We start from the raw sequence: 23,948 nt of genomic DNA, 5'->3' as shown, positions 1-23,948 counted from the left end.
GGGGATTCTGCAGAAAATCCACTAAACACGATTATGGGAAAGTACACATTTTGTAAAGGACAGAATTTGTCACATCCCTTAACAATTCTTGAGGCATAGGTGGAGATTAGAATTACTATAGCAACTGCTTATGTGTTTGCTGGTGGGTTAGTATTTGCTAGTACATTAAGCACAATATGCCGTTTCTAACTAATAGTTCATAATTTATCATTATCGTACCATCATTTTTGGATCAAAATGTAGCACAACCAGTTTATTAACCTAATAATGCAAAATATAATCTTGTGTCTAGTTTGACTTTTGCCCCATTTTGTCTAGTATCTTGTAGAAAAAATCTTTTTTTTTTTTGTCTTCCAGATTAGCCAGTTTCTAGCTACCTCCTATTTGTTTGGAACAAGTCATAAAAAACCCATCCAGTTTTGTTCTGCGAAGAGGACAATTGCATGATATTCATCATAGGATTTTCTCTTTACGTATGGTTTGGGCCAATGTTCACAAGAGTACAGAGCTTTTGTTTTTTAAGCATACAATTTTTGTTAGACCAAAGCTTCTACCTCAAGGGTAAATAGCCCAAATAGATTTTGGAGTGCTTTAATTAATCTTTTCAATTGCCTATGTTTTTCTCAATTTACTGCAGTCTGGCCCAGTTTGCTTTGGAAATGAATCAACCTAAATATGAAATAACTCTGTGTTAGTCTTCAGTGACAGAATCTACAACATGGCTGAAGTGATTATTAAGTGATTAATTTTAAATTCACACCATTAATGAATTCAAATTAACCTTGAAAGTCTATAGGTAGACAAACTGTCTCTGGTACTATGCAGAAGAATCATGTCTACCAAGAATTGCAGTTATTTCCAAACTCCTGCTGAAAATCAGTCTGCTTGCCCCCCTGTTGTAAATGCTGAAAATTTGAAATTGTAATTTGAGAACTGTTTCATACTGCAGTTACAATTTTTAATCAAGTGTGATAGTCTCATGTACACTGGCAGGTATAAATCTGAGCTTTGGCCAAGCACTCTTTCTTCAAAGTATGTATAAATTGTCTTGAACCTATTTTCATTCTTGAATCTCTATCTGTAAGGTAGAGAGAAATAGAGGAGGTGAGTGTATGTGCTCTGGCATGGAGACAAAACAAGACATTCCTGTACTCTCTAACCCAGTAATCTCTGGATTTATGGCTTCTCTGTTAAGGGGAAGATAGCCTCATTCAGTGGCTGTTTTCTGATGTAAGTATTTCTCCACATGAAATTGGCTTGAACTGTTATGTCTTGTGTGTTGTATAATATTGTATGACATACTGTATGAAATTACTCAATCTGTATTCTATCATGTAGGAATCAAAAAAAAAAAAAAATTGTGGCATGGGTATATTTAATCTGTCTGGGCTCATCTTTTAGGCAATCTGCATATCTGCATGCATTCAATTTAAATCTACTTATGTCATGATGGAAATACTTCTACTACACAGTAGTATTCATGCTGTCAGTGTACATCCATGCACAGCAAAATTTCCCTCTTGGCTCATCTCTATTCATAAACAAATGTCACAAAGAAGTTAATACTCAGCACTTTCATAGGAACTACGGTATCGTGCCTCAAACCAGCATTGGCAAAAGGTACATATTTTGCAGAACTCATTTGCATTACTAGTGTTATTTGTACTTTATAGTAATTACAAAAACTTGTATTTCTTATATGAAGGTACAACTCTCATCAGCTGTCCCTGATAAGGGACAATGTAAGTAACTAAATATCAAGGACTTTGATAAGATATATCTTCTTTTTTTTTCCCAAAAAAGTTTGCTCAAAGCCAGTAAGAAATTAGTAGAGCCCTTTCAAAAAAAGTGTCTTTCATTAAAAAGGGGAGGAAGTGGACCAAGAACGTTATTTGATGTACCAGCATGAGCAGAGAAAGAAAGAAAATATGGATCAGAGGGGCCGCATAAAATCCTTTTTATTACAAAATCTTGTAGTGCCATGATGTGCATTTGCTGTGTAATTCCAGGAAAGATATCCGTTTTTCTGGGAGAGAAGCTGTCACCCAGCAGAGGCCTTTTTCTGCACTCTATTAAGATACATCTGGTCCAGCATGAAATACAAACTGGAAGTGATACAAAAATCCTCAGAACGGATGCCATGAAAGCCAAGAGATATCTGAGCCATATTTCAGACAAATCACAAATTGACAATCAAATTGTGATACTTTGCAAAATCAGAAGGAGCCATGACATTTTATTTTTGCTGGAGGCAAGTAAATGCCATTTTAGAATTTGATGACTGCCTCATTCTATGGATTCACATTTAATAGCAAAAACTCAGTATGTGGTTTTTCCTGTGCCTCAGAAAAGGGTATTGACAGATTTCTTCTCATGCCTGGCTCCTGTACAAATTTAGAAAGATGCCCTTTAGGCTGCAGAGATTAATGGACATATCATAGATCAATGGGTGGTTTCCTGAGGCTTTATGCACAGTACACCATTGCATGTCTTAACATGTAATTTGCAGTGCATAAAGGGAGTTTACTTTGAAACAGCTGTAAGTGGTCTAGCAGCTCCTTCAAAGATAGATATCTTGCATTTTGCACATCTAGATGAGCAGTCAGCCTACACAGGGCATAGCACTTTGGTTATATGTAGGTAGAGAGGATCCTGGAGTGAAAAAATGTCAAAATTACGAATAAAAATATAATAAGAGTAGGTTAGAGGGGGAAAAAGACAGCTTGTTAGGATACAGAATATTAAAAGAAGAAAATATAAGGGTAAGGATAGAGAAACTATGAAAGAAAGATGCAAAAACCTAGAAGAGGAAAACAGAGAAGAAAAATATCCAGGAAGAGGAAGAAAAGGAAATTTCTTCTTACTGTTTGAAATAATGAGTTGTGAGACAGATTGGAGTTCTGCCTCAAACACAGCTGGTATATGTAATGGGAAACCAAAAGTAAATATTATGCCAGAGAGCTTTAGCCAACTAAGGGGTATAACCTGGGACACGGGATGAAATAGTGATCCAAGAGCCACAGATTGATTACCCTGACAGCTCTGCTGCACTTGCACAGCAGCTTGCTGGAGCTCTCCCCCATGTGCTGGCTAGTATTTGAGCTAGGACTGTGAACCTGGTCTCATTGCACAGAGGTCCACTACTGGGAACTGTGGGCCAAGTGCTACAGTCTTTCTTTAGCTCAGCAGGACCCAAATAACATTTGATAGAAAAAAATAGTACTTGACAGAGTTCACATATGGGGTTTTTTTGCTCATTTCCCCTCCTCCATCCCCACTCATCCATAAATCAATGGGGTAATTGCCTCCATACAATCAGCTGAGAGACAATGTGGTTGCTCACTGTTTTGTTATGTTGGACAGTTACAAGCCATTTATTCACGTGCTTTAGGCATGATAGTGCAGTTATAGCTCCTCTTTTGTGCCTATACTGCCTGCAGTGAGTGGGGTCCAGGCTAAACATTTACCAGATCGTTTCAGAGGATTCTCATCCGAAGTGTGCTCCACCATTGCCTTTAGGGAAAGGAGGTTGGACACAAAATGTCTGTGTCTCCACTGGTGCCTGGGCAAGGATCACTGTAAGGGCTGGACTAACCAAGTCTCTGTCAGGGAACTCCAAAGGATTTCCTGTGCAGCTCCCAGAGTGGGTTTTTTCTTTGGTTGGCTGGGTTTTTTTGTTTTGTTTGTTCATTTGCTTGGAGTTTGGTTTGGTTTTGTCCTTCTGGTGGCTCAAGGCCAATGCTTCAGTGGCACGTTCAGCCACTGTCCTTGTGGTCTGGCCCAGAGAGGTGGCTGCCCTTCCATTGATGGCTCTTCTTACAAAGGGCTAGAGTTCTCACAGCTGGAGAAAACATCCTTCCAACAGATCCATTATGCATTTTTATGTCGTTGGCACTAAGCAGAAGAAAAAAATGGCTAATTCTTTGGGAACTCGGTTGCTGTGTCTTGTGCCCTTTTTTTTCAGTCTGGGAATACTTTGTTTCTGTCTTTATACAAGAGATTTATTCAGTAGGTCCCTGAATGCATTGCACTTTAGCTTAAATGAATTGTTCATCCCTTATCTTGCCTACAGAAATATAACCTCATCATGTGAAGACATGGACCTCTAATGACCTAATCTAGAAATTCAATCCAAAACCTCATACTGAGGAAATTTGATGCAAAGTGCCTATTGGAGAGTATCTTTCATACTCTCCAATGTCTCTAAACAAGCCCTGAGTGGCTGGGCCACATAACTATAGCCATGTATAATTTTGAAAAGCCTCACAATCTTTTGGGACAATAACATATAATTCTGAAATGGTGACTTGAGATCTTCCCTTTAAATTTTTTTACCTCATGCCTGTATTGCCAAGGTACAAACATACCCATTAATCAAGGTGTACCACAAACCTGTCTTTCCTTGAAAAATGCTTGCTCAGTGAACATGCTACTTTCAATTACAAACAGAGTTCAAGCAAGCCTTGGTCATTTGAAGTACTGCACACTGTTTTCCATGCTGTGAAGAGGCACTGTGATGTGTTACCTGAAAAAAATTCTCTCTTTTATATTCAGCTAGCATTTCAGGCAGCACTTTGGAGCCTGGGAGAGATTATTGCTCATGATTGCTGTTCATAAAGTTCAGAGCTGGTCTCCTTTTTTCTATAAAGAATGCTATTTTCCCCCCTCCCATTTCTTCCAGATTGTTGTATTTCCTAGGAAGCTCTGGAGCAATTTACATGCCTTTTGGGTCGTGCAAGAAATTTTGTAGCCAGCTGAGCAACTGGATGGAAGTTACATGTTCTCCAGCTCAGACAGATGGTCTTGTTTAGCTGTCACGTTTTAACTCTGTAGCCTACCAAGGATTTGTCATTCTTTTCAGAACTATTGCTAATATTTTGAATGCCTAAAGAATCTTCCTATGGAACTCTCAAAGTTCTTCACAAACATGACAGTATTTAGCCCTCATATTAGTCTACTGAATATAGAGATCAGTATTCTCATTTTACAGATGGAAAAGCTGAGACATGAAGAGGAGTAAGGCTGGTTGTCTAAATTAAATATCTGACATCAGGTAATAGAGCTCTTGTTCAGACATGATAGTAACAAGTTATGCATGAGAATGTGACTAAATTTTGCAATTTTAGCATTTTGCAAATGCTAATTCAGTTATCATTGCTATTATTTTTGACAAGAGTTGTATCCAGCACTACAGACAAACTGAAATGACAGCTGATATAGCACAGGTCTGACAAATTTTGAAAGGTAACAACATAGTGGGAGAAAGGAAAAAAAAGCACAAGAGAGGTGAGCCTGTGAGGCACCTGTGTGGTCAAAAATGAGCATGTTATCACTTTTCTATTATAACAGATTTCTGAGGTGGTCGGAGATACTGGAGAAGACATTTTGCACTGAAGATATCAGTGCTACTGGCTCCTTCCTTCTGTAGCTTGTGAACACCCACACACTCATCTGACTTCTCCAAGCTTTGCTGACATCAGTAGTATTTAGATGTGTGTGGCTCAGATACTGAGGGATTCGTGTCACAGCAGAAGGAATCAATCAGAGGAAAGTCATATGTGATGTGTCTAGAGATCCATCAGTGCTTTACATTTTCCTGTCACTCTCTGTGATGAAGAGGAGAGATCATGCAAACCTGTAGGTCTCTGATTAAGACTGAAGTCTAAACTCGAATTTCTTGTACCTGCAATCTTGTATTCTCAGCTGCATGAGATAGGGAAAGTGAGTCATTTTTCATACCATCAGCAGCTGGTCAGAGGTTTTTTGCTGGAGGAGAAGGTGATGCCAAGATCTTTGTCACAAATTACAGTGTCTCTAATGTACATTTCCCTTCAGTTTCTTGCTTCTCTTCCCATGCATGTTCTCTTTAATCAGCTTTCCTTTCATTCCTTTGCTGCATTTCTTACCCTTCTTGTGTTTTCTGGCATTCTCCCAATGTAATCTGTATATGGCTTTTAGAATCTTATTATAAATCCTTTGAACTAAACTGTTGATCTTAATCTCTTACTCTCTGGTTATGCAAGGGCGGAGACAGTATGTTCCTATCTGCAATGACAGTCCACACTGCCATCTTTATCTGTAGAGGTGGTGAACTTAGGGCAAAAAAACCTAAGAGCTACAAGACATTTTGAAGCTCACAGACAGGACACAGAGACAATATATATATAAAATCTTTTCCTACTTCCATTCCAGATTGGGCACGCTTTATTTCCTTAACATCTCATAATAACAGAAGAGGAGAAAACATTGAAGTGGACCGTTCAAACTGAGAGAGTTAGAATTTTAAGTGGATGAGTTAGAGAGATCAAGAGCCAAGATGAAAATTGCAGTTTATCCCATTTTTTCATTTTATTAAAGTTATCATTCAAATCTTGGCAGAGACAACATCTGGAACAATATTCATTTTAATGTGACATAAATTTTCATCATAAGGAATATGGCAGAATGATCAGCAGCCAGAGAGAAATAATTTCTGAGATGGATAGCTAACATTTCTTGAGAATTCAGTCAATTAAGAAGTATGATTTCTTATTTGATCACATCAGCTAAATTACTGAAACAAATAATAATGGATCAGTATGAGATACAGATGTGATGAAAAATATTTTGAAGCATTATTTCACAGATCTAAATCCTGAACTGTTTCCAGAGGCAGTTGTTCCACAGAAATAACAGGACATTTCTTGAGTGACAACAGAATAGAAAAAAAGAAACAGAAAAATAAGTTGTCAGTCTGGCACAAAAGTTTCTTTACTATGGCTGCTGTCTCTATATTTTGTTTTACAAAATACAGCAAGCCTGTTAAGCCTCTAAAACTGTTTACTTTCATTTGGACTGTTAGAGCCAGACAGGTAGGCAAGACAGCACAGACACAAGACCCAGGGTCTGCATGAACCAAAAGCCATCCTAGAGCTACAATGAAATAAATCTAGGTTTAACTTTCCCACAGATTTTATCTTGTAACATTGGACAAACTATTTCGTTTGCCTGGGCCTCCATATCTTATCTGTGCAGAACAAAGGCTGTCATGCCATGCACTTTGCTGCTTAGTAGGATGAGGCTTATACATGAGTTGTGGGCATTGGTGAAAATCTCCATATTTTAACTAAGAGCTTTGCCAATACAAAACAGTCCAAAGAGTCCAGAGTCTCTCACAGAGAGAGAGCACATTTAAATTAGGATGCAAAAATGTTCAACCAGGACATATATAAATATGTAATATGGAGTCTTCCAAAATGAACTCTGATCAGAGGTGTTAGGTCTGCACATCTGTACTGATGTTGTCCCAGCTGGCTCAGAAAATGATGCCAATTTTCTGCTGTTATTTGGTTAGACCAGAAGAAGTCTCTTAGGGATAATTAGTAGTTTTGCATAGTAATCACAGAAAGTAATTTCTCCTGCTTTAGTTTGTTAGAGACTTCCCAGCATAAAATTTCTTCTAACAATGTTTTCCCATTGCTGGCAAAGCATTTTTATAATGCTTTAAGGATGTGCACTAGTGGTTTCCTCCACAAAAACCTCCCTGCTAGTGCTGAGGAGCTGATCTCAGAATCCAAGTGAGAGAGGTCAAATCCAGGAAAAAATAGAAAAGACTGATGCCAGAATTAAACTGTTGACTGATGCTTTGATCGTCTCCATGAGACACTGTGATGGGGAGATAAAATGAACAATAAATTTTCCAGGGCAGCTGGAGTATATCAGGTCTGGCACAGGTAAAGCATTTAGTCTTCTACTCAAAAAAGACATGGCTGCAGAAGGTATAATAGGAGTTGTGAAGTATTGAACTGATTTAAACTTACCTGGTCATCCATGATAGATAAGAAGTTGTTAAGAAAAAAAATAGAGGGGGAAAGAGAAAGAAAAAACATAAAGAATAACAGCTTAACATTATTATTATTCCCGTTAAAAAAATGCAATATTAACATGAAAGCCAGGACAGTATTTTTTTTTTTTTTTAAGGCTTTCACAGGAACTCCTAAATATTTTAAACAGGTTAATACAGACATATTGCCCTTAAAAATTTCAAAGTTCCTACCAGACTTTTAATACTTAGCTATCAAAAGAGTCACCTATCAATGACACATTCCAGCTTCCTCCAAAACTAACCCCATAGCCTTGCTCATTCTGGGCAAAACTCTTGCAACAGGGCTCATGCTTGTTAAAAAATAAAACATTGACCAAATTATGTATAAAGCTGCTTAAGATTATTTTCTATAAATAGAGCATTTCTTCTTAAGTACTACTTTAGCCTAAATTGCTGGGTTCGGAGCAGGAATTGCTAGGTGAAATTCTGTGTAGGAGATCAGACTGAACAGCACCTTTGACTTTAAAATCTGTAAACTCCTATATGAGTGTAGTTAGTTTACCTGTCTTACGTTCCTGATGCATGTGATTTCTTTGTATCATACTTTTTAGCACAAATAAAAAATTGTCCTTTTTAGCACAAATAAAAATTTGTCCTTACATTTTTCCTAAAAATATTTATTATAGTTCTAATGTGTAGAACCCATTCAGCATCTCAGCCAAGGGGCAGAAATAATATGTGAATTAGTTGACCAGTTTCACATCACTGACTAAAGAGAAAACAAGTAACTGGACAACATAAAACCAATTCTTTGGCTTCAGTTCAGTGGACAGCTTTAATGAATGTACTCAGATAGTGAGGAGTTCAGAAATCAAGAACAAGTCAGAGAAAGAAGAGAAGGTTGAACTTAGTGGGTGCTGTATTTGTGGTACATTTCTGTTTTGAGGCTGATACTGTCCTCTCTGCATTCTTCTCACCACCATTGCTGAAGCCCTGGGCCTCTTTATCCCTTCTGTGTTGTTGGGGCTCCTGAAACTGCTTTACATCTTTTATGATGTCATATTTACTTGCACTGAAAGGTACTGCAAACCCGTTTACAGTTATGTATAGCATCACCCTTTACATGTCATCTTAGTAAAGAGACTTGTATCATTTCCACTTCAAACCTTTATTCCAGGTCTTATAAATCCTCCTGTTTCTAATTATGTCAGGCTGAAGACAGCAGTATAAATGTTAGTCCCACAGACTGATCTGCAAGGAATGGTAGACATCTATTTTTAAATATGAGTCATCAGAAAAGACAGTGATTTTGCATAGTCTCTTTTTTTTAATACTAGGCTTTAATTCACAAGAGAACACAAAAGCTCTGGCTCTTTATCTTGTAATTTGAGATAGGTTGAGTGGAATTAATAGAACTGCATTATTAAGAAATAGAAAGAATTGGCTAAATTTTGTCAAGGGTTGTGGTTTTTACGCTGTCCCTTACACGAAACACAGGAGATTGCTTCAAGAGATTCAGAGCTAATACATAGAATTCCTTTATAAAGTATATGATTAGTGACTGCTCTGGGGGTTAATCAAGGCAAACCTTGAGGCTGAATTACCAAGAGAGCAGTGGATTTCCTTAGAAACATCTACTGTTTTACATAGTATGAGCCATTTCTTTGCTTAGAAATTGGTATCCTTGTATTTTGTGAAGGAAGTGCAGGAACTGCTGCTGCTTGGAACAGTGAAGCACTGGTACAAGCTACCTGAAGACTGGGAAATCACTTTCATTTGTGGTTTTGAATGGTTAGCTAGGTGGTGCCTTCTCTGCCTCACTGGTCACTTATGAAGTCTCTCAGGCACATCCCAGGATAAGGGTTGAGCCAGGGGTTATCTGAGAGCTTGTGACCCCTATAGTTCCATCAGACTGAATGGCTTCGTCCAGAACAGGCACTGGGAGAGCTGACCCGTGTGCTCACTATTGTCTCTGCAAGGTTGAGACAACCAGGGAGCCAGCATGCAGGTTAGGGTGTTGTGGCCCAGGTGAGCAGAGAGCAAAACAGGTCAAATCCTGACTGAGTGGTGGAGTGGAAGGACATGGTTGTTGTGTTTTCCCCTGTTTGATGTCAGTAACACTGGGGGTACCACAGGATCTGTCCTGGGACTCGTCCTGTTCAACACCATTTTCAATGACCCAGAGGAGGCAGCAGGAGGCACTTCTGTGGGGTTTGCAGGTAGCACCATACTGGGGACACCAGCTGACAGGCAGGAGGGCAGGCTGGAGGATCAGGCCAGCATGGATGCTGTTGGGCATAGATGGAGACAAAGCTGTGCTGCCTCATAAAAGCAGAGGATGTGATACAAAATGTACAGCTCATTCTCAGCCTCCTCCAGCTGTCTTGTTTACAGAGCAGCTTTGTTAGTTGTATGTTGTTTAATCTCTCTTTGCAAGTGATCTACTGGGCATTGACCAGTGCCAAGGGCAAGGAAGCATCACTCCACAGAACAATGCTTCAGCTTTCAGTAGTTGCTGTTTCCCTTCTTGTCCCTCAGGCCCTTATAAATCTCATAAAATCCTTTTCAGATTGAAATCCTACTCTTCCCGAGCTGTAACGTGTTTTACAGCATGTATTTCTCTATAGTTATCTTGGTCTCTTGTTGACAGTCTTTAGGTAGCAGTTCCTTGGCTGGTAAATATCTTCTTATTCCTAAATCTATTCACTTGATTTTGTTCAGAGGGAGGCATGGGGATGAAAAATTGGCCTACAAGTGCCTGACACTGCTTAGTTCCTTCTGTCACACCAATGTTTCACAATACTGAATCCTGGGAATGTCTTGAAGAAGCCAGCAACATTTTCCCTACTTGCACATCTCCCAGAAGAGCTGCAAGTTGCCTGGATTTCTCTAGTAAAGTCACTCAATGGATGTCCTTCCATAAACAGTGTTCTGATAGTTTAATAGATTTATTCCAGAATGTGAAAATAAACAGTTGTTTCAAAGACCAGTTTTAAGACTTGCAAAATGGAACTATGTACATGCATAAGATGAGAGCATAAATCAGCTCAGTAAAACAGCTTTGTAAATATTTATGAGCACAGGACCCCACATTTCACACATTTTACTCCTTCTCTGTCCTCATCTTAAGTTTTCATTTGCTTTAGTTTATGGCTGGTAGCTTGGGCTGGTTACCTGACATTGCTAAATCGCTGCCTGTTTTCCCTGGTATTGCACATACCACAGTCCTAGACCTTTACTGACTGCAGGTGTATGATCTATAGAAAGAAACACGTTTTCATGAAGGGGCATATTCTGAATTCTGACGGGCCCACATTGTGTTATTTAAGTTTAGCAGGTGCACACTGATCAACTAAAGCACAGCCTGGAGTTTCCTGCTTGAGCTGCCACCCCTCATTTGGCTGCAGGCAAGGCAGGACTCACATTTCCTCTTTGTGTTGGTATCAGAATGGGGCTGGTTATCCAGAAGGGTGAGGAAAGGCAGATTAAAAAGATGCTTGATAGGATGAAAGATATAGGTGCGGAATGACAGAGACGTGAAGCAGCTGTGAAAGAACAGTGGCAAAAGAATCAGAGCTGTCAGGATACAGCAGCAACAGTCTAATGGGGCCTACAGAGATGGGTTATCATCTCATGCAAAAATCTTTGTCTCTCCACCTTTGTCTCTCTTTGTCTCTCCACCTTTTCCTGTGGCCATGATCCTTCTCCAGGTATCCTGGCCTTTTAGTGGCATAGAGGAGAGGAAATGACATTTTTACTCCTTCCTTTGCAGCAGTCACAGAGGAGAACAGAAGGATGCAATTATATAGACATTTTATTTTCAATTTTTACGAAGCTGTGCATGTGCTCATTATTTCCATTTGTGCCCATGTTTGTGCTGTAATTTCTATTAGTCTTCATTAATTCACACCAAAATCTCTGCATTTTCTCCCTATTTCACTAGTATCAGATAGCACCATGTTGATATAATAACCAGAAACAAATTTTAAAAATACACCTACTGATAATTTCCTAGTGTTTGTTTGACCCGACCCTTGAAGTTCCTGAGTGGTCAGTTTGGACTGAGATAAGTGCTATCATTTTTCTTCTCTCTTGTCTGCTGGCTTTTCAGCCTTTTTGAACTGCAACCCACAAGGGGGATGAGCAGGAGGTGCTTGTGGCAATTCAGGATGGATTATTCTCATTGAGGAATTGGCTTCTGCTGTTTCATGAGAGGCTTTGGCAGATCAAAAGCTGTTGCTGCTGAGATCCTGCCAGGCACACTTTCCACATATTTCTGTATGTCTTCACTGAAACTGTGTGGAACCAGTGGAATAGGGGAATCTGAGTATGAAAACTCATGGTTTACACATCCTAATTAGAGATTTATAAGGACAGCCAGATATGCTACCATTTAAACAATTACTTGTGTTTAATTTTTGTTTGCATTTTCATTAGTGAAATATAACAAAGAAAAATAATTTATTAATTTGCATGCTGACTTATCAGAAGATTTCTGTACATTGTACAAATTTACATTATTTAATGTTTTAGCATTAAATTTGAGTGTCTTCCTGACTGTTGTGGTATCATTCACTAACAGTTACCCTGAACTCTGATGATCATAGGTTTAGCATAAACACAAAAAAGATTTTCTTTGAGAAGTAGTTTTTGGAAAGCTTATTGGCAATTCTTCCTGAAGTTGTGACTCATTTTGTATTTTTAGACACTGCTCAAGCGCACTGCTTGTGTACTTGAGGAAATAAAATGCTCTTTGATCAAGTAGGATGTTTGTCTTTGGTGAGCTGTGCTTAAGGCTTTTATTCTTTCATTTGCATAGTCTGTAGTCACTGGCATTCCCCAGGGATCAATGCTGGGTCCATTTTTATTCAGCTTGTTTCTCAGTGGCACAGGAGGCGCCCTCAGCCAGTTGCTGCTGACACTGAACTGGGGAGGGGCCGATACCCCTGAAGGCTCTGCTGCCCCTCAGTGGGACCTTGATGGGCTGGAGAATTGGGCAGAGAAACACAATGGGTACAGCAAGGGCAAGGGCAGGGTCCTGCACCTGGGGAGGAATAACCCCCAGTGCCAGCACAGACTGGGGACTGACCTACTGGGGAGCAGCTCTGAGGAGAAGGACTGGGGGTTCTGGTGGGTGACAAACTGTCCATGAGCCAGCAGTGCCCTCATGGCCAGGAGGGCCACTGGTGTCCTGGGGTGCATTGGGAACAGTGTGGCCAGCAGGTTGAGGGAGCTGATCCTGTTTCTCTATTCAGCCCTGGTGAGGCCACTTCTGGAATACTGTGTCCAGTTCTGGGCTCCTCAGCACAAGAAAGACAAGGAGACATTGGAGAGGGTCCAACAGAGGCCACAAAGAGGATGAGGAGTCTGGAGCATCTCTGATGAGGAGAGACTGAGAGAGCTGGGCCTGTGCAGTCTGGGGAAGACTGAGAAGGATCTCATTAATGCATTTAAACCTCTCAAAGGAGGGTGACAAGACAATGGTGCCAAACTCTTTTCAGTGGTGCCCAATGACAGGACAAGGAGCACTGGCCATAAATAAAAACATGAGGAAGAACTTCTTTCCATTGAAGTTGGCATAGCACTGGAACAGGCCACCCAGGGAAGTAATGGATTCTCCATCTGGAGATATTCAAAACCCACCTGGATGAGTTCGAATGTTACCTGCCCTAGGTGACCCTGCCTTGACAGGAAGGTTGGACTGGATGATCTCCAGAGGTCTCTTTCAACTCTAAGGATTCTGTGATTCTGGGATAGTTAGTAAAAAAATATATGAGGTCTTTCATAAGTAACTTAACTTACGAGTGTAAATTAACACAGGTGTGTCCCTTCCCCTCATGTTTCCTTATGGCCAGTTCCAGGCAAGTTATATCCATGGCTTTTTGCAGTCCCCAAGTTGCTTTTTCAAGATATCATGATCTGCACATCCAGAACATGGGGCTGGGGTGCAATCCACATATGATGAGCCAAGGGGTAGTGGATTTAAAAATCTGGAGCAGCCACCATGAACATTTCAAGAGCATCTTGAGAATAATTAATAATGATACTACTCTCCATCTTCTTCCTAGAAAAAAGAGATCATCATTCTGGTTTTTTAATAGAACCTCTGCTTCCGTGAAAATAATTAAGAACAGGAATAGCAGATACCTTGTGTAGATGAGCAAGCCAAGTGTGAGATGTTTCCTTGAATGTGCAGAACCAGTTCTTTTTATGCAACAGGGAGCAGCATACAAGCCCTCAGAAGAATGTCTCATGATGTTATATACCTGCTTTCACTGCAGTCCCACTCCTTCATCTTGGACAATCCAGGACTGGGTTCCCTGATGAAGCTTCCTCTTAAAATTATGCCTTTCCAGAGACCTGAGATTGTCAAGGATCTCTGTTTGCAACACTAAGTACAGTAAATGCTATTGTATTATCCAACAGTAGCAAATTAAATAATCCCGCTCTCGTCACTTTCTAACAGGATAATGTTAAAGGCATTCCTCTGGGATGGAGAGTAATAATTTTCTAATTCCCCTCAGTATTTCATGCTTCTCAGTATTGCAGCTAATTTTCTCTGAGTACCTTATTAACATTCACAATGACTTTGCAGTCCCACCCTAATAGCTCTCCACAGAGGCAGTGACTGTGAAGGTGAGAGCTGACAGTGACATGTTTTCCTCCTTTTTCTCTACAGACTGTATTATCCTGGTTTCCATCCACTGAGGGCTGTCCAGCTGATGCGAGTGGGCAAACTGCAGTACAGTCAAGGCATGTTTCCTCAGGCACTGGAAACCTTGAAACAGGTCAGTATGGTGAAATATTTTTTTTCTACCCTCCTCCCTTTTTCCCCGCAAAACTGCTGTGTGACTCCCCGCTCATGCCTTTGGATACTCCTCACCACTTCTTCCATCAGTGGTGTTTCCCCAGGCTCCAGCTGGGTGTGGTGATGGGTCACTGTTGCTCAGCACAGCATTTCAGGCACAGACATTCTCCAGCATCAGTCACAGCTAATTACAGTTTGATAGCTCAGGGGTGCCTGGATGAAAAATTACTATTAACTCTGAAGAGATAAAATTACCTCAGTGTTTCCTATGTTCCTCATTCCCATAGCAAAGTGATTCTGAGAGCACTGAAAGTACAGGAACAGGAGTAGTGCTGCAGTTTCTACCCTCCTTATTCCCTATCAGGTTCTGTGATTTCAGGCTGGACAACTTCGTCTTTAACATGTATTTTATTGTGAGCCATACTGAAATCAACAGGCATGTTTCTTGATCCCTTCTATTTCTTATTGTTTGGTTGTACATTCCCTCTGAGTAATGTCCATGCTATATGAAGTGCTTTGTGGCAGAGTTAGGGAAATTCTTGGGATAGACGGGGATGGATGTCTCCACTGGAGATGAGGAGAGGTGCTTTTTCACTCCTCCTGCCCAGGTCTCCTATAAATATAATATCAGTCATGACTCTCTAGATATTAACATTTTGTACTTACCTTTTCTTCAACCCCCTTATCTCTTTGGTTTTAACATCTGATTAATGATGCAAGCTGAATAACTGATATTTTTCATATTTTTAAGTAATAAATTAGTATTTAATATGATGCCATTCTTGCTAAGTCTTGGTATAATTTAAATCTTCACTTGATATATTTTATTTAAATTATAGCCAATTCTGATCATTGTAAAGCAGACAGAAGAGTAATCAATTCTATTTTCATTCATAATTCAGAAGTATGTCATATATCTGTCATATGCCAGGTAATCTCTCTGCTCTTTCCCCCAAGATATTTATAATTTCCAAACATTCAGACTTTCCCTTTTAGCAGTGGAATGAGACTGGTCAGAGGAGCTTCTGTTTTCATTGACACTGCTACAATTATATCAACAGGCATTTTCTAATTGTATTTCTATGGTACTGCATTAGACTAAACTGGAGCAAATTCCCCTAGAGGCAAGTGAATGCTGCTGGTCAGTGAAGGTGGACATTGCAATGGGGATTTATATATTTTTGGGGAAGAAGCTGCTCATGACAAGCCAGATTGCTACTCTGTGATCCTTTGGAAACTGAGCAATGCCTAACACGGAAACCTTTTCTAGGCTGTGACCCCCCTTTCTCTGCAAAGGGACATTAGGTGCTGCTTGCCCTTCTGTGTCATACTTCAGTGAGCCTCTAAAGGAGGCTCCAAACCACTGCTGCTCCACAAGGACACAGTAAGTGCTTTACAACTGAGGTGTAGAATCCTGTCATGGCTTTGCTTATTCCCTATTCAGCCTCCCCTTTTTCATTCAAGTGTGGGACAAGAAGAGACTAAACTACCACTCCCTGGGAGCACAACTGAAAGGAGGAAAAGCTTTTTGTCATCCTGTTTCTCCATGTACCTTCTTCAGATGAGCTCTGCAACTGATTCACTTCCTTGCTGTCTACACTGGAACAAATTAGAGGAAGATATAATTCCCAGTTTCTTGTGACTAACGGATGTGATTCCTAATATTACTCAGATAATGTCCTAGAGTTATATGAGAACACAGTTTGCCCCTTTGTGATTAGATGTGTCAACAGAGCATGCCACATGCTCAGAGCAGAAACTCGATTACCTTCTCTGCTTCATTACTCTTCTTAATACACTCTGACACTGAATAGCAGCACCCTGTTGGAACCCTCGTCAGACTAATTTCACTGTGGCATTAAGAAGAAGGATATGGAAGGTGCAGAAGAATTGGGATCTGAGTGGAATTCACCTCACATATAAATCCTGTTTAATCAGGCGCAGCCTCAGAGCTGCTGGGGACTGACAGCTTCTCTGCAGCAGATACATGCTCTGTTAAGACCAGTAGATCTTCACACTTGGCTCTGCAGCCCAGCCCTCACTTGCTGCTCTCTGTGCCACAAAAAAATGAATCACTATCATAACCACCTTGCTCTTAGGGCTCTATGGGTTTAGTTCTCTGCTCTGCACCCCCAAAGAAAGCCTAAATAATGTGGAGGGCTTTATTAGAAAGAAATCACCCCCTAAACTTCTGTTAGGTCCTACAGAATCTTATTTGCTAGATTTTGAAATTGAAGTCTGACATAAATATTCTCTGGAATAAAAACTGAAGGTAGCCCTTAGTTTATTTTCTAGCCAACATATTATTTTTAAATTTACATACATATATATGAAAGACATAATAAAGGACAAATTTAATTTTAGATCTGGAAAGCTTTTGTCAGCAAAAGACAGGAACTGCAGCCCAGTCTGAAAAACAATTTAAGAGCCTGGCATGGCATGGTCATAGGAGTACTTTTGTCTCCCATGAGCTGATGGATACAGCTGCCTTGCCCCATGAACATCTACAACAGGTATTGTACAACTTCTCTTCTTATAGAAATCACCGTTGTGGAGGCAAAGAACACAGGAATTCATTGGGCTGAAATTCTTCCCTTCTCTAGGTGTTTGCTTCAAACGGTGAATTGTTTACTGGCTGCCTTCCAAAGTATTCCTGTGCCTGCTTTAACAACTTGTCCCCTTCAATCAAGAGAGATGGAAAACCCTCTGCAACACTAGCCTACACTTCCTGCCATTCTGGCACATGGCCATTTGCTTCCTGCTTTCCCTGTTCCCCACAGCCATGGCCATGGGCATCCTGCCCCATTCCTGTGAAAATCAGGCACAAACACCTGCACTGCTCCTCATTTACATCCATGGAGCAGCAGCCCTACCTCTGATCTAAGCGGGTTTATATTCCTCAGGGAGACAGGGTGTGGCTGATGACAGCCTGGCCTGTGTTGCTGCTGTAGCTTTTCATAATTAGATTTGCTCTTTTAGCTGAAAGGGAGAGCACACAGACCGCATGGATCTACATTTGGCTCTGCTGGTGAGCTGTGGGGTTGAGGAGAGCACAGGTATGGGCAGAGAGCCCAAATGTTCTGCTTCTGTCCAGTGAAACAATTCCTTGCACTGGAGCTGAAATTATCCCCAGTTTTGCACTGACCTTTGCCAAAACAGCTACATAACCTAATACCTGTTGAATTTAGGGATTACACAAGTCATTGCTGTTTTAACTTTGCTGCAGCTGGTTATGACTTGTACAGCAGTGTGTGGGATGGTACATTGCAAAAGAATGATTTCTTCCAAGGATGCAAAAGGATAAAAACAGTGCTTTTGTCTGCCATACTTAGGAAAGAAAAGAACTGGAAAGAAAATGCTGGAGGGAAAAAGGCAGCAATGGTAGCATTAACTCAGGATTAAGTTTTATATTAAGGATTATTGTTTTTTAATGGTGGTATATCTATACAGACATCTCTGGCTGTGCATCTCAGCGTGTCAGGGTCCAAGTCCATCACTATGAGCCTGAGCTCTATCCTGTGGTGGGGCTGAAGATCCAGGTCAGCTGCCCCAGGACTGTCACTCAGATGTATCCAGATGCACAGCTCTTAGCATACATCATTTACAATAAATCCATCAGCTTTCTAGGACAGGGCATACCAGCACTGTGCACCAATGTGTCAGGATCCAGGGCCAATTCACCTGTCTACTTTGTTCTAGGGTCATCTTGTCCCCTCCTAGTTAGCCTGGGTGCAGCTCATGGTACAAAAAACATAGTATTTCTGATTTTGTTTCACATTTCTTTGACGCTTCTAAATCAGTGAAAGTATTTCCATCATTCTTTTAACTGAGTATATTTTTTCATTTAGTAGTAGAGCATTGTGATATATTTGACTTTTTAGAGCTCCTTGCTCACTATGATTCATTTTGACTGATATTTCAACTTGTTATTTCAGTCTTGTGCTGCCTCCCTCTCTTAAGAATTAGCAAATTTGAAGCAAAAATAAACTGTGCTGAAATTTCCATATGCTTGCCAGTCTCTATAATTTGGAAGTAGGCTTTCATTCATTCCACAAAAATATATATTTACTTTTATCTATCCAGTTTAAATTAGGCCCCTTCCTCAACATTTCTTCCCCAAAACATACTTTTTCTGCAATTCAAAGCAAATTTATCCGAATTTTGTCAGCTGAATGGACAAGGAACCCTTTGAAACACAGGCTGCATGTAGTCTTTTTCAATTCTTCAGTTTAGGATGATGAAAAATTTGTGATCTTTTCTCCTGCCAATACACTACTAGCTCCCTTGTTCTGTTGTCAGAAGTGCTGACTCAGCTTCTATCTAGGACCTCCCTGCTTGCAGGAGGAATTTAATAGAAGGAAGAAGCAGAAATGCCATATGAAAAGTGATGATCTAAACATGAGCTAGGCAAAGAGCATTGCAGACATATCTGTGGCAGGAAATCAGCCACACTACAGGCAATATCAGCAAGCGTAAATTAGCCCAGCAGCAGAAGATGACAAAGACACAGAGAAAATAATCCCTGGGAAAATCAGCAAAGACCCATTCTCCTACATGCCTTTTGACAGTGAAACTATTAATATACTCATTTATTTGATGCTCCTGATAAAGGTTCTTCATTCCATGGGTTAAGCATTAATCCATTTCTATTTTTACAGGACTTTCAGCCTCCTAAGATCATGGACATCACAGTCATCTTTTAAATAATGTATCAAAACCTTGGGTGTTGTAGTTGACCAGTCTTCATGTCTCAGTACCAAAGTGTCTCTCTGCTATTCCAAACATCCAGTTGTGCAGCATATTTGTGGATTTTAACACCTAAGAACAATGTGGTAATGTCTCCTACTTTGTCAGGGACAAATCACCATGTACTTTGGGATTCTTCATTCCTATTTCAGCCACTTGAGGACATCCCACCCTGCTCCAGGGTCCAGTCTTTGCATAACTAATATGATAACTAATATGTCCCTTTCTGTTCTTTCCTAAAGGCCTATAATATTATGAAGGTGACCCATGGGACAGATCACAGCCTGATGAAAGCCTTGATGGAGTTAAAGGAAGAGTGTGAAGCCATGCTGAGATTACAGTGAAGATAATCTCTAGTCTGGAAAACAAAATATTCAAGGACAAAGAAAAAGTTTTTATTTCATTGTGGAGCTTTTCAAAGGTTTTAGTGTCTTTTCTTTAGGTCCTATTTGCATTACAAAAGGGTTTAATATTAGTTTTGCTGTATAGTCTGAATTGAGTTGGTGTTTGGCAGAATTCCTGTAATTTTCAGAGGGTATTTGTCACCAATCATCAGTCTTATTGACAATAATTAACAACACCTAATTGTTTGATTGTAAGTATTGGGAAATGAATACAGAGTCTTCATCAGTTACCAAGTGATCTAATTCCATTGATATCAGCAGTCAATTTTTTATATCAGTTTTTGCCAGCAATTAGAAATCTCTTGTCGGACACATTATAAATTAAGAGAATATACTTTTTTTCCTTTTGCCTTACCTTTTGGTATGGTTTCCAAAAGCCTGATCCCGTGCTTTTTGACATCAAATAAGTTTCCAATGTTTTAAATGAGATTTTCTTCCCTCCCAATAGATCTGCAATCCTTTATCCATCTTCTTCTTCCATTTCATACCTTATAATATTGAATACTAAAATGGATTAAATAAAAAAAAATTACCAAAAGTAGAAATTGCTCACTCTGCTTTTTCCCCATTTTGCCAGCTTCAAGAGTTTCTCACTTCATAACTGTTTTAAAAACAGATATTTGTGAGCTCAGTGCTATGGCTTCTAGACCTTTGTCAGTCTGTAGGGTTTGAATGCCACATCCCCAAATAGAGAAGCTCAGAAATCTACAGATGAACATTGTCATCCCTGAGGAAGACAAGGATGTCTTGGAAAGCACAGGCATGCTATTTCCCCATTCTCATCAGCAAGACTTGTTCTTGCCAGAGCTGTTGACTTCCATTTTTAACACAAAAACAAATATTAACAAAAAACAATATTTATGAGGGATATTGAAATTTAAATAATTTAAGGCCTTTGAAAGTATTGCTTCAGGTGTGTCACTCCTCTGGCAATTTATTGCTGCTACTCCAGCCATGACTGTTACTTCATTAATCCATCGTTGTTGTAAAGTCAGGCTTTTTTCACACCAGTAACCTGACACCATTAATTATTACAAGATGAGAACACATTTAAAAAGAAAAGGAACACTCTGAGCACAATTTACAGCCACAGCACACGAATGCCAGTGCTGAGGAAGATATCTTCTTTCAAGACGTTTGAATTTGTTCCAGCATTTGGAGCGTTCACTTGCCCGGCAGTAATGTGCAAGCAATAACCTCTGAAATGCAGTGCATTTCTGGAGTAGGTAGCATGGCTTGCTGCCAGAGGCCAGGTCATATCAGCCACCCAAGAAGTGCAGTAATCCTCACAGAAATTCACTGCTTGGTTGGGTCTTCCTGCTATTATAAAAAGGAAATTGTCTGGGGCAAAAGGTCACACCTTTGCATTTATTGGGAGTTCTGACAAAGTACTGATGGACAGCTAGTCTTCAAAACATGTTTTCTGGTTTTAAATGAGCACATGCATGTTGGAATTTACATGACTTTTGTGTAACGATGATGCTTATGTTATCTCATGTTCACATATCTGTTTGCTGAGGCTTCTGCTGCAAGGACACCTTAACAGTCCAATGTAGGAGCTGGGGGAAAGGCAGAGTCTCCTGCTGTCAAATGAGAACAGCCACTTTACAGCAACCTGAAGCACCTACCTGTGCTGGGGCCTTCTCTCCAGCAGTGGTGTCTAAGAAGACACTTAGAGAAAAGGTACAAAGGAAAGAGTTCAATGATAGCCTGATGGGAAACAGAGAAGGAATGTGCTGTAGGCTGTGGAGTGTCACAGCAGCAACTGTGCTGCCATCAGTGCAGAGCTGTTGGAAATCCATCTGCAGACCAATGCTCAATGCAAGAAACGAAATTGGCACCAGGATGGTCTGTGCCTCAGGGTCCTGGGGGCACCACCACTTTTCCCACCCTGCCTAACCTTCTCTGGGCTGGCCTGAGGAGGATCCTTAGTGTGGGGGCATAAGCCATGCTTTATATTCATTACTGTTGATGCAAAACTTCTTTTGGCTTGGTCAAGGCAAAAGTCACATTTTCTGGTTTTCTGTCATTTACTGAGCAATTTCCCTTGGAGATTCCCATGCACTTACACCACCAGCAGGGCTGACAGTGCTGCAGGGGAGGTTGTTGTGGGCAGATTTTTTCTCCTGGTGGTCCTGCTCCAGTCTATTTTCTGCAGAGAATGCTGGTCTGTGGTTGTGGAGGGATTTACCTGAATGTATCCTTTGAAAGTGTAACAGCAAGCAAGGGTGCCAGGGAGGAGGCAACATTAGATAAGCACTCATTTCAAATGAAGTAATGTTATCTTTGCACAGACATCATGTTTCAGTTTTCATGAATAATATCTGTCAAATTTTTCAGGTGCTGGTATTAGTGGTGAGATAAAGATGCTAAAGTCAGAAAGAGGCAGACTGCAACATTATCTGTAATGCTGGCAGATTTGCTGCTTGCTTCCCACAGGTTGGAGGCTTTTCTGATGCCTTTTGCAAAGCAATGGATACTTGAGTTCACCCCAAGTTTTAGGACTGCATTTTGAGTTACTTGTGTTTTGTCACTCTCCCTAAATGAGTCTAGGAAAAACAATGTTAGATTGCACTCAGAGGGAGCAGAATCGCACTATGTGTTTGGAAGAAAAGCAGTAGCAGAACACAGGGAAAAAAACATGAGGAATGATACAGTTTTGCTAAGAATAGCTGATTATAGTTGAACACCAAAAAAAAGTGCTCCCTAAACTCTGTTATTTAAATAACATGCTTTTATTTAAGCATGGCAAAATTCTCTGTATCCATGCCTCTCAAGGGTGCTAACCTGATGTTGGAAGTAAAAATTCTCCATGACCTTGGCAAACAGACTATTATGCAATGCACAGTAGAGGTAGTAGAAAGTAAAAGGAAAGCAGTGAGGGAAAATGCAGCAAACCAGCTTTTAGAGCTTTGACCTCTTTGAGTCTATCAACCTGTTTGTGAAGTCTATCATGCATGAGTTTTATGCCAAGAAAACTCGCCCACTACTCAGCTTTTTTTCTGCTTCTCATTGTAACCCTCTTCTCTGATAGCTAGGTTTTTAAGTGAGCTTTTCTTAGACTTGTTATTTTTTTACAGAGCATGTTTATGAAATACAGAGGCTATTTCACCACACAGGATATTTCAAGTAGTCTCTGGCCACTGCAAAGCTCTTAATGAGCAGAGTTCCATTTTTCACAGAGGTTGTGCCAATTATGAGGATTTTTTTTTTTTCTGAATCAGAATTAAACCTCCCATAAGACAAGAAGAAGGAGGAAGGTCTTACAATTATGGACATGGAGTTCTGGCGTGGCTTCTCTGCTGCACCAGAAATTCTGTCTGACCTTGACACAAATCAGACAGGGTTAGACATCCATACTTGAGTTTCAAAAAGAAAAGAAGAAAAAAAGAAAAGAAAAGAAAAGAAAAGAAAAGAAAAGAAAAGAAAAGAAAAGAAAAGAAAAGAAAAGAAAAGAAAAGAAAAGAAAAGAAAAGAAAAGAAAAGAAAAGAAAAAAAGAAAAGCTGGCTATGATATTTTCAATAACTCTGCCTCACATGAACATGTCCAGATTGGTGTCAGAGCTGTAGCAACATATGAGTGTCTGTGTTACAGCCCTGCCATCGCTGGCTGTGGGTGGCACGGGTGGGAATGGCATCATTGTGGTTGTCATAACTGCAGGTATTACTCTGTGACAGTTCCTCCACAACTGAGTGCTAAACATGGGCAGAGACCTGTGAGCTGCCCTCGTCTGTGCTGTACCTCCTCCAAACAGATAAAGTTTTATTTCTACCCATGGAGCTTTACCAGCATCTAAAGAACCGTCAAAAAATCCAAAGCAAGTGCTTTGGTTCATTGCAGACCAAAGCCATGTTAGAGTTCCTCTTTCCTTTTCTCTTTTATTCTTATTCAGATGACTATTTCCTCTTTCCTTTCAATGCACATTTTTTCCAAACAAAATTCCTTTCCTTTTATGCAAATTTAATTAGCCTGAAAATACATTTGGTATGGTTGTTTTATAAAATACACCCTACAAGAGCATCCAAGTGCGAATTTTCCCTGCCCTATCCAAAAGGAGAGCACCTTACCTGAAAGTCTGTGGTCTGCAATTCTTGCCATTTAGCACAATGGTTTCTGTTTATCCCCACAACAGTGATGTGCAAGCCAGGCCTATGTCATCCCCGTTAATATTTCCTGGGGAAAGCT

General features: G+C 40.1%; 1 protein-coding gene across 1 annotated transcript in view; it reads left to right on the top strand.

Annotated features, from left to right (window-relative positions):
* The window catches only part of SMYD3 (SET and MYND domain containing 3), a 382,457-nt gene extending 361,233 nt beyond the window's left edge, over positions 1–21,224 (top strand). Inside the window, exons 11-12 of the mRNA XM_083857103.1 lie at positions 14,484–14,592; positions 19,601–21,224. Coding sequence (XP_083713229.1) covers positions 14,484–14,592; positions 19,601–19,702 — 211 coding nt within the window. The 3' untranslated portion in view covers positions 19,703–21,224. The remainder of the gene's footprint in view (positions 1–14,483; positions 14,593–19,600) is intronic.
* Positions 21,225–23,948: the final 2,724 nt, after the last annotated feature.

Source organism: Zosterops lateralis (genome assembly GCF_965231275.1).
Source record: "Zosterops lateralis genome assembly, chromosome: 3".
Lineage (NCBI taxonomy): Eukaryota > Metazoa > Chordata > Aves > Passeriformes > Zosteropidae > Zosterops > Zosterops lateralis.
This window is presented reverse-complemented; position numbering and strand designations above follow the sequence as displayed.